This window comes from Parasteatoda tepidariorum, chromosome 4 (genome assembly GCF_982258835.1).
Source record: "Parasteatoda tepidariorum strain Cologne lab strain chromosome 4, Ptep-v5.0, whole genome shotgun sequence".
NCBI classification, from domain to species: Eukaryota; Metazoa; Arthropoda; class Arachnida; order Araneae; family Theridiidae; genus Parasteatoda; species Parasteatoda tepidariorum.
Genome location: NC_141758.1, coordinates 33,433,056 through 33,448,050, shown reverse-complemented (window position 1 = coordinate 33,448,050; position 14,995 = coordinate 33,433,056). Strand labels below are relative to the sequence as shown.

The window sequence follows — 14,995 nt, the reverse complement described above, 5'->3', positions numbered from 1 at the left end:
TATAAATGTATTAAAATTTGTTTGCGAAGCAAACAAAAAAGAATTGTGTAGCAATTCTCGGGGGTTGGCGAGCGGTAGCGAGCAGGGGGCGGAGCCCCCTAGTTAATAATAAAATGCTTATCATTTGAAATAATTTTATTTAAATAATGCTTAATTTTCTGAATTTGTGTAAATCAGTTTGATTCTTTGATTAGTTATCGATGTTAAGGAAAGAAAGATAGCGATTATTATTCTGAATTACGTAGATTTTTGATATACGGATAGTCTATTAATACGTGGAGGGTTACAGTGACTAACTAACGGATGACAGTTGAAAGTAGATATTGTTGATCAATAAAATAAATTGTTATCTATGATTTAGTTTATACTAATGTTTCGATATCAAGGATGTAGAGCCTATTTGGGTAGATGACAATTTTGTAGTCAAAAAAGAAATATCATCCACGAAAAGTTGAAAAAAGCTTATCATCCTATCTTCTAAGGAATTTTGAAAAAAAATATGAGTTGCTTGTTAAAATGAAAATTTAAAACTTATTTTGAATAATATTATGGTAGCTGAAACTTTATTTTTTACGAAAAAAAGATTAAATGGGATTTTTTTTAAAGAATTCATTAACACGTTAAATGACACGCTAATTTTACATGTCTTGTACGTCGAACCAAACGGTAAATAACTACAAACTAAATTTGCAAATATTAGATAGATTTTGCTAGTTTTTTAAAAGGTTTAGCCTGGCATATCTGAGGAAAGTCGTGAATTATATAAGTAGGCAGTAAGCAGGCAGAATACAAACAATGATTTTGGTTTAAATATGAATAATTTTAAAAGTAAGTCATAGTTGTAGTTAAGATCGACTAATTAAAAAGATAGTAACTAAACAAAAATGAATCAAATTTCTACCACTTTTTGCTTTTTTAGAAGTCACTCATTCAATTTTCTAAATAATTTTATCAACTTATAGTAGCATTTTGCTGTTTCAATCAAATTATTATGTTAAAAACAAACTAACCTTTCCCAATATTTTCGAGTACATTCTACCACTAGCCCTCAAAAACCACGATAATAAAAAATTAAAATAAAATAAAAATTCCATTTTTGATAATAATTGTACTCCCTTAATGGGGGAAAACATTTAATATTTCTGTGAGCAAAATTCTGTTCAAATCTTAAGGATATCTTAAAAAATGAAATTTTGCTTGTAAATGTAATCTGCGACTTTTTTTATGTATGCTTAATTTGTTTATAAATTGTGGTGGCAAAAATCAATATAAGTCAAACCAATTAAACAAAAAATAAAGCTTTACTTTACTTTATTTATAAAAAATTGGACACCTGGGCCGCGCAGCGGCCCCTATCCCATACATCTAGAAATGTACATAAGTTTAAAGTGATAACATTTTGAATTTAGCAGTCGATGTGGTAGCTAATACAAAAAAAATAAAGCGGTTAACTGCAATGATTATAATAAAAATTTCAGATAAATTAAGCTGGTTTTTTAAATAAGTATCATATTGACCTAATATCTGATACGATCTCTTTGGAAAAAATGCTGATTTCGCACTCTATCAAACAAACACTTTACGTTTTATTCTTGATTGCCGAGTCATTGACTTTACCTGTTTTTTTTCATCACCTTAAAGATATCTATGATTTAACACTTTTCAAAAACAAAGTTTCCGCCTTTCAAAAAATTAATTATTTCCATATTTTGTATCTTAATAATCATTTTCTATTCGAATACCAATTTGGCGTGAAAGCCAAATATTAAGCCATTATCACTCCAACTAGAAGTAATACTTCCAAATGTAACTGTTTCAGGTTTACTCCAGGGCTGATAATTCTCAGAAAAGATACATCGGTGGAAGTGAAAGCATTTCTTTTTTATCCAAAAAAGGATAGGGCCATACTTGGTGCTATATAGACTGAAGTAAAAAAACACCAAGATAGATTTCCTCTTACTATATAAATATATATATATATTTTGAATGAATTATCTGTAACTACCACTATTTATTAGTTTTAATTTAAGTTCCTTCGCGAGTCAATACATGTTTTTTCAAGTATTGATAAGTAGTGGTTATCACGGTTAGTTTATTTGTTTTGTAACATAGGTTGAAGTGATATTTGTTTTTGCTACCAGTATGTAATATTTTCCGAAAGCATATCTCAGTTCAACTTATTTCAAATAGATCATTTCTGGGGCTATGTGGCTACTGTGCACCTGTGAAGCTCGGGGGTAATACCTCGAAGGGAGGCGAGGCAGTCTGCCACAAAACCTCTTCTCTCTCTCTCAAACTTGTTTGTTCAATCTCACTACTTCATTTTAATTTTCTCTCAGTAAAAGATACTGAACCCCAACTTTCACCTCTCAGTTGGGTTTGGCGATTTATTATTTATTTCCACTCAGATGAATTAGTTGGAGCCCCTAGCGGGGCTGATGCTAAGATAACCAACACATATGAGTATGAATAAATAGATCATTTCGTGTATAAAAAAAAAACTTTCAGAATAATCTCAATCACTTCTATTTATTTGAATTTTAAAGAAATTAAACTACTAATGACTACTTTTTTTTGGTAACAAAACTAATAATATAATAATTCCTAAGGAAATTTTTTATAGCTGATCATTCTGATCATTAGTTATTTTCTGCATAGTGAAAAATCATAAGACGGCGGATAAAATTCGTTCGATTGTAATCAGTTTCGGCTGCTCGATATTCTTTATCTTTAGAACTGAATTATAAGCAAGCTGAAACTATCTGTTTACACCGATTCACGAATTATCTACTAAATTGAATAATGGTCTTTAGCACCATAAATGAGAAATACTTAATTGACAACTCTTCCGGTTTTTCCGGAAGAATTTATTTTTATATTTAAAACGGAAGCAAAGTTTATGTTTCTCTATTTAATTATTGGTTTTATAAATATAATTTCGACTACCACTTTATAATAATTTACTATGGTGTGGGTATAATCAGAGCGAGTTAATCCAACATCAGAAAGCCTCCCTATGGCTTTTTAAAAGTAGTCTGTGAAGACTATTTAAAAGGTTAACAAGTTATGTGCATGAGCCCATGTTCTTTTTTTTAAAGTTCGTTCGTACGTTGTTTTAGAACTGGGCATCTGAGGCCTAAATGGCCCTTATCCCATTCATCATGAAATATCCCAAAGGGACATACATAGGAAAGTTGTATTGGTGGATAGGAAAAGAGTCTTTTTTTAAAGTAAATTAGAGAAATTTATGATATATATTTGAGAATTGAATCTTTGGTGGTTGACAAGTAAATAAGACAAACCAATCATATTCATAAATTAAACAAATTTCTTGAGACATTTGGCGAATCTTTATCCAGAATTCATATTTCATTTCTTTTTACTCCTATTTGCGTTCTAGCTATCTGAAAGTACAACCTAAATGTTAAAACCTCAAGACGGATAGGAAACGGCCTCAGACGCCCAGATAAATTTTGATGAGGATGATACGTTAGAGGAATTAGACTGACAAAACAATGCAAATACAGGATTCCCACGATCTGGACAATTTTTTAAAGTGGTAGCAAAAGTTAGATACATCCGTTTTTAGCTATCAATACATATTTAATTTAAAGAAAATGTATATATGGGTGGAAAAACTTCGGGAATAATTTCGTAATTCACAAATGAAATATTTTTAAATTTAAGCATTTTTCAGCAGTCTTGAAAAAAATCTTAGCTACTGCTCATTTACTTTTTTTCAAGTCGTGGGAACCCTGAAATATATTTGTCTATAGTTAATTTTTTAATTTACATTTTACTACCAATTTGGAAAATCATTTTTGACAACAGCAAAAGTTGGCAGTTATGTAACAATGTGATAGCCTTCCACAATTCTTAATGTGGTTGCGAAATAACATTTTATGGTTGACTTCATTTGTGCAATTTAGCCCGAACTTCATCAATTCATTTAAAGATTATCAGCTGCACATAGTGGTGATATATTGCTGCATATAGTTGCAAAAAAAAAAAAATTTAAATCAAAGTATTAGGTCAATAATAAAGGATAAAATAAGAAATTTACAACCACTCTCTTGCGATTTGCAGCGAGAAGTTGGCAGATAAGCTTAACATGAACTTGTAGGAGGCTATGTGAAAACGCTTAATATACCTAATTATCAATGACTAAAATATCGAGCCCTTAATTTTACTTCATATAAAATTTTTACTGAAGTACTATTTTGCTACCACTACAAATGATAAGGAGAGCAAGAAATGTAGGGTTGGGGATTCTAAGTTATAGCTTAACCATATATTGTGACACCGCAGGATTCAATGAAATTTTTACTTTTGAAAACTTAAGAGAAGACATAAACCTCAGGCCGATTGCAGCTCATTTTTGTAGTGACATAATTTTAACTAAAATACAAAATATTTGATTTCCTTTTATTCCAATTACCAGAAAGAACCACCTTAAAGATTAAATACAAGACGAATGGGAAAAAGGCCGCTAACGGCCCCAGGCGCCCAGTTATATTTTGATGATGATGATGATGATGATAGTTATAGCTTAACACGTTCACGCCGATGTGACCCACCGGTGGGTCACGCTAGATTTTCTCATCTTGGCAGCTCACCGGAGTAAAAACTGGTAACAATAAATTTCATTTTTCAGTTTTTTTCCGGGAATAATAAAAATCCATAACTACCAATTGTTTTTAACGGATGCAATTATTATATTGAATTGCTTCATCGCCGTGATAAATTTCCTTACAGTGAAATGTTATTGTTGAGAATAGATTAACTCCTCCCTAGTATTATCTAATATTGAAATACTTCTTCTACCAGTATTTTCTCCTTTCCCGTACCGGTATTTTCACTTTTCCCGGCGTGAACGTGTTAAAATGAGAAAGTATCCTCTGCATTTTTCCCATTAAATATCCTCCAACTACTTGTCCCCCAGTGGACTGATCGTAAGGACGCGGTTCCCAGTAGAACACCGAAGTCAAGCATCACTGGCTGCTGTAAGTAAGCGGGTGACCACTTTGATCAGCCTGCGTAGGAACCGAGGGTGCGTGACATCTGTCCTCGTTAAACTGTTCTACCGTAAAGTTCTCGACTTAGCGTGCAGGTGGTCGGGCTACTAAAACAGGCGATCCATCCCCTCTGCAGAGGATCAAAATTGCGACTGCATCTCTTCGGATCATCCTCAGGAATGTTTTCCAGACCGTTGCCAATAGCTTATTGTGCTGCTCTAGTGGGACGTAAATAAAGTACTTACCTACCTACCTTCAACTACTTAGGAATTTTTGAATTAGAAAATGTTTTTTTCCTAGTCAGTGCAAAGAGTAATATAGAAATATTTAATAAATTATAATTAAAAAAAAATTTCTCACGCAACTACATGTAATCAATTTGAGCAGATATATAAACAATCAAATGTCATATAATCATTTTCTTAAGTTATTATTAATGTTTTATAAGAATTCTATTAGTTTTGAATTTTTCGGTTTTAGTTCACTGGAGAAGCATTCTCTTAAAATCTCGAATGTTGTTTATGCATTGCACGCGAGCAACTTTTTCAAAAAATATATTACAGGTGTTATGATTAAAATTTTAAGAAAGTTCTAAGCAAGATTTCATAAAAGCTGGAACAAACTTCTCTCCATAGCTGCAATTTCAATTTTAAAAAAAAATGCACGACGAAAGATTGTAGTAATGATTACATATAATACTGAATCATTTATGTTTATGGTAATCACGAATAGATAATTTCTTTGAAAAACACAACGGAAAAGAAGAAATTTTGTTATCACTTTTTAAACTTTCGTATGGACAGCACAAATTTCAAAAAACTATTTTTACGTGACCCGTTTGCAATGTGTTAGGCAGACATATAAACGGACAAATGTTATATGGTCATTGTCTTAAGTTATTATTAAAGTTTTATAAACATTCTATTAGCTTTGAATGTTTCCACTTCTGTTCAATACCACTGGAAAAATATTCTGTTTAAAATCTCGAGTGTTATTAAATGGACATTAAAACATGTTTTTTTTTTTTATCTTCGAATAAAGTGTTAATACAAATAAAAGGCCTTAATTTATCAATAATATAAATATTTTATTACGCTTAAAACCATTTAAATTAAGAGAGAAAACAAATCGCTATCTCATAATTATAAATCCATATCAGAATATTTGTTTTTCTAATGCAGCGTTCCCACGACCTTGAAAAAATAAATGAGTGGTGGATAAGATTTTTCAAGATTGCTGAAAAATGCATTAATTTAGCTTTTATTTTCGAATTATGAAATTATTCTCGAGTTATATTATTTTTTGAACCTCTATATATTTCCTTGAATTAAACATTTATTGGTAGCTTAAAACTTCTAAATCTATATCACTTTTGCGACCACTTAAAAAAAATTTCCAGACCGTGGGAACCCTGTCACTGGGGATGGACTTGTGTTGTTTCTCCAAGAAAAAAGCAAGAGCTTGTTCTATTTGTATTTATCTTTTTAAAAATTGTACACAATCAGCCACCGCATTCTTGCTTCCCTATCTTATCACTGACCCACAGTGGGGCTGACTCATAAAAGATCCATCTAAACTGCACAAGTACTGTTTTAAATAAATATTTTTTAAACTATCAAAACAACCGTACATTACCATTATTACATTGGAGAAAACCTTTTCCGAAACTACCAAAATTTTGTAATAATTGGAGAGTATATATGAAGTACCTACTATTCCGTAAGATTTTATTTTTATATTTAAAATGATATCAAAATTTACATTCCTCTATTTCATCATTGGTTTTATAAAATTAATTTCAATTAAAGATGTAGCACACGCTTCCCTATGAGGTGATCCAAGCATGAATCCCAGCGTTTGCTAGTGGATGCGAATTCGTCTCCCGACTTGCACCAACCATAATGCTGACATAAAATATCCTCAGTGGTAGACGGATTGCGGGTTAGAATCCTCTTGCCGTCGGGCTAACCACGGCAGGAATTCGTGGTTTGTTCCATCAAAACGTCTTCCACGAAGGCAATTAATGGGTAGCGAATAAAATAGTAAATCTTGTAGACTAAGGATAATTACGCCCATGCTTAATGAGTGTTACCACAAAATATTTGCAAAAAATTTGCATTTCAAAAGATACTTTGAATTTTTGATATGTAGAGGTGAAACAATTACTTAAAAAGTAAAATACTGCTAAACTAAAAATTTCGCTACCGATGGAAAATATTTTTTTACAAAGCAATGCAAGTTGGCATTTCTGCATGAAGGGCAATTTTTCAGTGAATTCTTTGAAAAGTTATACAGACTGACCTATCAAATATTTCATCTTTGATGTTTATGTTTGAGAAACGGTTGTACTTGGCATAAACCTATCATCTCTTACATAATGCATAATTGCGGAATCTCCTGTTTTTTGTGGGAGATTTCATTTATATTGTGTGGTAAAAAAAAAAAAAAAAAAAAAATTGTATCTACTTTTTTTTTTTAATTGAACCATAATAATCAAGACTACCATTCCATATAATTAATGTGTTTGCATCGTTAAGAGAGTTACTGTTTATAATTCTAAAATCAATTGTTATATCGCTACTTTTACAAGAATTTTTACTAGTAAATGTGAAAAACTGCAGCTATGCATAATGTAACAATCATTTCTGTACTTTAATCTGAAATTTTGCAACTGCGGAACCTTTAGAACTAAAGTGGTGGCTAGCAGTAGAAAATATCAAATTAATTTTGTCGTAAAAGCCCTACCACTTTTTATCATATTTCCATATCATTACAAAATGTGTTGAAGCAATTTTAGTTTTGAATTAAATAACTAATGAAAAATTTTTTTGCTCTTGGGAAAATGGTATTATAATTCAGATTTAAAAAAAAAAAAAGCTGTGTTTAATTTAGTTTGTATCTACCAGAATATATTTATAAATTTAGATTTATATATTTAAATCTTAATAATTGTGTCCAATAACATTTATATTATTATTTAGAATTTTAATGGCAATTACACTGTTTGCTAATCTTAATGGATGCCTGCAAAGTGTCAATATTTCTTGAAAGATTCCAAGATAAGATTAGTTGAGATTAGAGCTAAATATTTTTCCACTGGTAATAAACTAAATCAAAAAATGATTAAGTTACATGATTAACAGATAAAACAGAATTAATCATAAATCTTTCCTCTCAGTTTATTTACATTTAAACTTTTATGCATGTAATTTTCTGAAGCTAAGCAAACTCCGCAGTAGTATGGCACTGACACGGAATTTGAATTTTTTGTTATAAGACCAAAGCTAATCAAAATAAATTTAAACCAAAATTTAAATTTTCCCGAGTACGTACATACTCTAATAATATATTTCTGTCAAACTGTACGTTTTTTAAATTCATTATTTAAAACCAATAATATAAGAACAGATTATGATACTAATAATAGATAATGATACTTACCAACAGCAGAAAGTATCATAAGAAAAATAATCCACATGTTATATACAATTATAGTGTAAATCCCTTAGACTGAAACTCATTGAGCAGACGATAAATACACGTGTTTCACAGGAAGGTATCACAGAAACAGAAGAGTCTTTACAAGTAAAAAGATTTTTACACTCGCATGTGTTTAAGATGTTGCTGACCTTTCAGGTGGCCTTTGACCCCTTAAATGTCCGAGAAAGTGTGAACTTTAAACTGAATATCTAGATTAAGACAAATCAAGATAGACACCAAAGAACCGAGTGATGAAACAGATGGAACGAAGTTCTCGTTTTAGGAGTTTAAGTTTTAGGGTTGCCATGAAAAAGAAAGCATACCGGGATTTTCAGATTATGTTCATTCATTCGCCGACGAATTCGAAAAGAAGATATGAAAAGAATGAATTTCTACTGTCAATTTTTAAAATATGCATATTGTGCCATGTCAGCAGATTTTGTGTTGTAATTACCTGTACAGTTATTATATTGGCTGTAAATTTTTAATGATGACGTATGAAACAATAATATTAAATTAAATTCGATGACTAACGTGCTTTCAAAATTAAGTGTAATCTCAAGTAAAATATATGCCACTCTGTGCGAGTTAATGTAATTTGTCATTGGCATTCTTAAATCATAGTTCAGCTAGAAAACATCGATGACACTGACATTTTTTATAAATGCTTACATTTCTGGTTTTTGTAGTCAGTTTAATTAGGACAATAAATTGTTTTTAAAAGGAAAATATCGCTGATACTGACACTTTTTATTAAATGTGTACATTTTGTAATTTTGGTAGTGTGTTTTATTAGGACAATAAATTGTTTTCAGAAAGAAAATGTCAAAAATACCGACATTTTTTATTAAATGTGTACATTTATAATTTTGGTAGCGTGTTTTATTAGGACAATAAAATTGTTCTTAGAAAGAAAATGTCGAAAATACCAACATTTTTTATTAAATGTGTACATTTTGTAATTTTGGTAGTGTGTTTGTTTTATTAGGAGAATAAATTGTTTTTAGAAAGAAAATTTCAAAAATACCGACATTTTTTATTAAATGTGTACATTTTGTAATTTTGGTAGTGTGTTTTATTAGGAGAATAAATTGTTTTTAGAAAGAAAATGTCAAAAATACCGACATTTTTTATTAAATGTGTACATTTATAATTTTGGTAGCGTGTTTTATTAGGACTATAAAATTGTTCTTAGAAAGAAAATGTTGAAAATACCAACATTTTTTATTAAATGTGTACATTTTGTAATTTTGATAGTGTGTTTTATTAGGAGAATAAATTGTTTTTAGAAAGAAAATGTCAAAAATACCGACATTTTTTATTAAATGTGTACATTTATAATTTTGGTAGCGTGTTTTATTAGGACAATAAAATTGTTCTTAGAAAGAAAATGTCGAAAATACCAACATTTTTTATTAAATGTGTACATTTTGTAATTTTGGTAGTGTGTTTTATTAGGAGAATAAATTGTTTTTAGAAAGAAAATGTCAAAAATACCGACATTTTTTATTAAATGTGTACATTTATAATTTTGGTAGCGTGTTTTATTAGGACAATAAAATTGTTCTTAGAAAGAAAATGTCGAAAATACCAACATTTTTTATTAAATGTGTACATTTTGTAATTTTGATAGTGTGTTTTATTAGGAGAATAAATTGTTTTTAGAAAGAAAATTTCAAAAATACCGACATTTTTTATTAAATGTGTACATTTTGTAATTTTGGTAGTGAGTTTTATTAGGACAATAAATTGTTGCTTTCAGAAAAAAATGTCGAAAATACCGACATTTTTTATTAAATGTGTACATTTATAATTTTGGTAGCGTGTTTTATTAGGACAATAAAATTGTTTTTAGAAAGAAAATGTTGAAAATACCGACATTTTTTATTAAATGTGCGCATTTTGAAATTTTGGTAGTGTGTTTTATTAGGACAATAAATTGTTTTCAGAAGGAAAATGTCGAAAATACCGACATTTTTTATTAAATGTGTACATTTATAATTTTGGTAGCGTGTTTTATTAGGACAATAAATATGTTTTTAGGAAGAAAATGTCAATGTTACTAATATATTTTTTTTTTTATAAAATGTTTATATTTTTAATATTCATAGTCTGTTTAATTAGGACAATAAAATGTTCTTAAAAAGAAAATGTCAAGAATGCTGACGTTATTTATTCAATGGCAATATTTTTACTTTTGGTAGTCTGTTTAATTAGGACAATAAATTGCTTTTAGGACAATACATTTTTAGTTACGCAATTAAATTTTTTGAATAGGCAGATCCTTTTTTTACAAATGTTTTCAATATCTCTGTCAATATTGTCTTCAATTTTTTTTCTTTATTAACCTCTATTAGGTCCGAAGTATAAGGTCAAACAAGTCGTCATTCATTAATCATGAAACAAACAGACAGGTTTCAAACTGTTATCGAAGCTTTGAGATTTTTTTGTAAAACAAACTGGGATAAAAATAAATCGCCAAATCGTTTCTTCTGGCGGCATTTTTTGAAGACTAATTTCCTATCTTCATGCTCAAACGAGAACCGGTCTACCATGAGAATTTTATAGCGTTCAAATAACGGAACAGTTCAACCTACACTTTTCGTTTGATTGTTGTTGTTTTCTTCACTATATTTTTTATTTAAATATTGACTTATAGCTTTTTTTTCTCATTCTTGTTTTTTTTAATGTAATTAGCAATGTCTTTTATTTATTTATGCTAATTCGTGTTATGCAGAAATCAGTTTATAATTAAAAAAAGTAGAAATTTTATATTAAATTTATTTCATAAAGCAGTGACAAGAAATCACCTGGTTTACGAAAGAAAAAAATTGATAACGGATATCGTATTTTTTTACGTACTTTTGTCACAACAATTGTACTGCAAAGTAAATGAGAAAATATTTTTTTCATTTTTCAGGGTATTTAATTTTCATATCTAACTTTAGTAAATTTGTATTACTATATAATTCCTGGATTTATAAGTTTATAACAAATTATTTAGACTACTATTACATGCAAATATACACATACCTGCCAGCTTAAACGGTCGTGGAAGAAAATTTTACCAAGTGTTATCAACGGTTCGTTTTGTTTGCCAAGATTTTATGATTAAGTTGAGAAGATTTGGAACTATTAGGTTCACAATGAGAATTTTACGACAATCAAATCGATCTTAATTACATATTTTTTTAATTTCTATATCGTAGTGGTAGTTTTAATTTTTTTTTAAGTCTAAATTTCGAGATTTAATACACTAATGTTGCTGACACTAAGAAAATTATTTCTGAATGTCAAATTAGTTGGTAGTTTAAAAGTTGAATGACGTACAGGTTCTTTTTTCTTTATTTGAAACAAATTGGGTAAGCAGGACGTGCGGCGGCCCCAACCCTATTCATCAAGAAAATTATTCAGTGAATGAGACATTTTGTTTTTGTGATATTGTGGTAACACATGTTCTTTTTAAGAAACAAAAAAATTTATAATATATTGCAAAAAAGAAAAGAGTAAAAACTGGTAACTAAAATATTTCATTCTTGTTTATTTTTTAACTCGAAAAAAAGTATATGTTGGTGTATAGTTTATAGTTAGGAATAGGAAGAACTTGTTTCGAGCAGTATTTTTCTCTTTCCGTTTCATTTTCTTTCTTGCTCATGCTCTGGCAAATTAAAAAATTATTTAAATAATTACCCATTTTAAAAATTTTATTGAAATAAATTATTCACAAAAAAATTAATTTTCCTAAATGAATATTCGAATTATTAATTTTTTTGTTCTCAGAATTTTCTTACATTTCAGAATTTTGTTGCAAATATATTTCCTACAAAACTTTGATTTTAGACTACGTTGACTTTATGTAAATTTGTATAACGTTTGCCATAGTGTGTGTTGATTTTGCATAATGTTAGTGATATTTTGAACTATAAGATATAAGTGTGAATTTGATAATTGTTTTAATCAAGCTTTAAGCATAATACTTTGCATAATCATAATCAAGCATAATCATAATCATAATCATAAGCATAATCAAGCATAATACTTCGATTTTTTTTCCTAAAAATTCAATACTTAATAATATAGTTTGTATTATTTCAATTTTTTTAAGATTTTATTTTAAAACAGAAGAAACCAAATTATTAATCAAGAAAAAAGTTATTTTGAAACTTACGCATTACAATTTGTTGTAGAGCTGCTAGCATGATATGAAAAATTTGTAGCTTTTGTTCCCCTGCTTGCAAAAAATAAAATTACAAGTTTAATTAAGCCTCTTTAAAAAAAATCTAATCGGATATTTCAATTTGAAATGGTTTATTTATTTATTTATATTTTCCCATTTACAGTTGTGTGTTCATTATAAGGACAGCTTATAAGCTCTTGTTAAATTGAAAAGCAAATTGCACAAATTATAGAATGACATCTCAAAAATACATCTAAAGGGTTTCATTAGGATTTGAACCCGTGACCTTCGAGATAATTTTTGTGGTTTATAAGATAATTTATATGCCACGGCCCCTGAAATTAGCTATAAAGTGACGAAATATGTAACTTCGTTAATTATAAAAGCTCAAAGTAACACGAGAAATAGTTTATAAAAGAAAGAAAATTGTAACTTCAAAATTGTAACTTCATTAATTATTAAAGCTCAAAGTAACACGAGAAATAGTTTATGAAAGAAAGTTGTAACTTTATAATTGTAATTTCATTAATTATAAAAGCTCCAAGCAACATGAGAAATAGTTTATGAAAGAAAGAAAGAAAGAAAGTGTTACCTGATTTGATTTTTATAATAAATTCAGTTCTTCGAAGTGACAAAAGTTCCATGCACTGTTTACTATGAATTTTGTTTTTAAGAAATGATGGTTTTTGAAAAAATGCATGATTTAGTTTTCTTTGCGGTTTGTAAATGTATTCCGCTTTTCATTATTTAGAAGTTGTTACAATCAAAATTATGATTGAATTGATAGACATAAAGTAGATTTTCTTTTGATTAAAAAAAAAAATAAAGATTAGATGTAAGCAAGTTTTCTCTTCTAGTTAAAAGGAAATAAATGAGAAAATGTGGTTAAATATTACTCTAAATTATTTGAAACAACACGCATACGTTTATATATTTATCAAGCACAAATAAAATAAAAAAATTCTTAATGATTTTTCGTTGTTAAAAATAAAACACTCTAGCAGAATTAAAATAACTGCAGACGATTTAAATGGGTACAGAGAAAGTAGAGTCGATACTTCGTGACGTCACTAAAAAGTTGTGAGGCTTTCTTCTCTAGGATGTTTAGGTTGTAAACGGACTATTGATTCAAATCCCTTTACAATCGAGCTAACCATGGATGGTTTTCGGAGTTTTCCTCTCCATGTAATGCAATTGTGAAGTTTGTTTCTAACGAATTTTTAGAGTTAAGGCGTGATTGTTTTGAATGATGTAGGAATACATCAATTTTTTATTACTGATTTTAAATGCATAATTGCTAATTTTACCCTCATCAACCCTTTTACCAAATTTCTCTCCTTTTTTCTTCTTTTTTCCCCATCTTTCTTGCGTCCTATGTGATGCTTCTTAACGTTTCATATTATTTTCTCTGAATGATAACACCACGGGTCCATTTTTTTTCAAACAAAATTTCTTTTCAGCCAGTTTGTATGAAATTTATGATTTTCTATCTTATTAATTAAATTTTTCGAAATACTTTCTAAAACAATAAAAAAAATTCCAAAATAAAAAATTTTTTTGTTTTAACTATCAATTCAAATTCGAGTCAAGCCACAGGCAGGAAAAATACACAAATATTTATTTTATTAGTTAGAAAAATTGATTCTTAATCACATTCGATGATATTTAAACCTGTTTTGTCGGATGACGAATTCCATTTGCCTCTTGGGATAAAATAACATGAAAAGGGCCGTAGACATTCCCCATGATTATGGTAGGAGGTCAACGCTCTAGGTTTACCTTTTCTTCCGACTAAAAGTGACCTTGACCGTGGAAAGTATTCTTCCTTCTTTCAGAAGTCATGTGACTGGTTATGCAAGAGACATCAGCTGTTACCTTTCTTAGATATTATAGTCTTCTATTTTATTATTATTTAACATTTTTAATGGGTAAAAAAATATCACAAATTCATTTCCTATGCAATTACAAATAATGAGTTCAAAGGATGATTACATTAGGAAACACATTATTTTCTGTTGCGTGAGATTTCGTAACGATTTTCGCGTAACTGATTTGAAATCTGCAATCGGTCTCTCTCTACTAGCTACAGTTTTTTTTAATTTTTTAATATTTTTTTAAATTTAACTATTATTATTTTTTTTTTTTGAATTTAACACGTTGAATGCCATGGGGATCACCGGTGACCGGCACTGAGTTTGTTCGTAACGCTACGGGGATCACCGGTGACCGGCGAAGCTAAGATTATTGAAAACACATCACTCGAGTATATTTGTAATTTTTTTTAATATTATTATCGTTACTAAAATGGTTTGAAGAAATAAAT

General features: G+C 29.1%; 1 protein-coding gene across 2 annotated transcripts in view; it reads right to left on the bottom strand.

The window, feature by feature from the left end:
- Positions 1-8,788, bottom strand: part of LOC107440433 (microsomal triglyceride transfer protein large subunit) — a 63,422-nt gene extending 54,634 nt beyond the window's left edge. Inside the window, exon 1 of one of the 2 annotated variants that reach the window (XM_043050618.3) lies at positions 8,457-8,788. In XM_043050618.3, coding sequence (XP_042906552.1) covers positions 8,457-8,493 — 37 coding nt within the window. In that variant the 5' untranslated portion in view covers positions 8,494-8,788. The remainder of the gene's footprint in view (positions 1-8,456) is intronic. The other variant, XM_043050617.3, reaches the window with a different exon arrangement.
- Between the last annotated feature and the right edge of the window lie 6,207 nt (positions 8,789-14,995).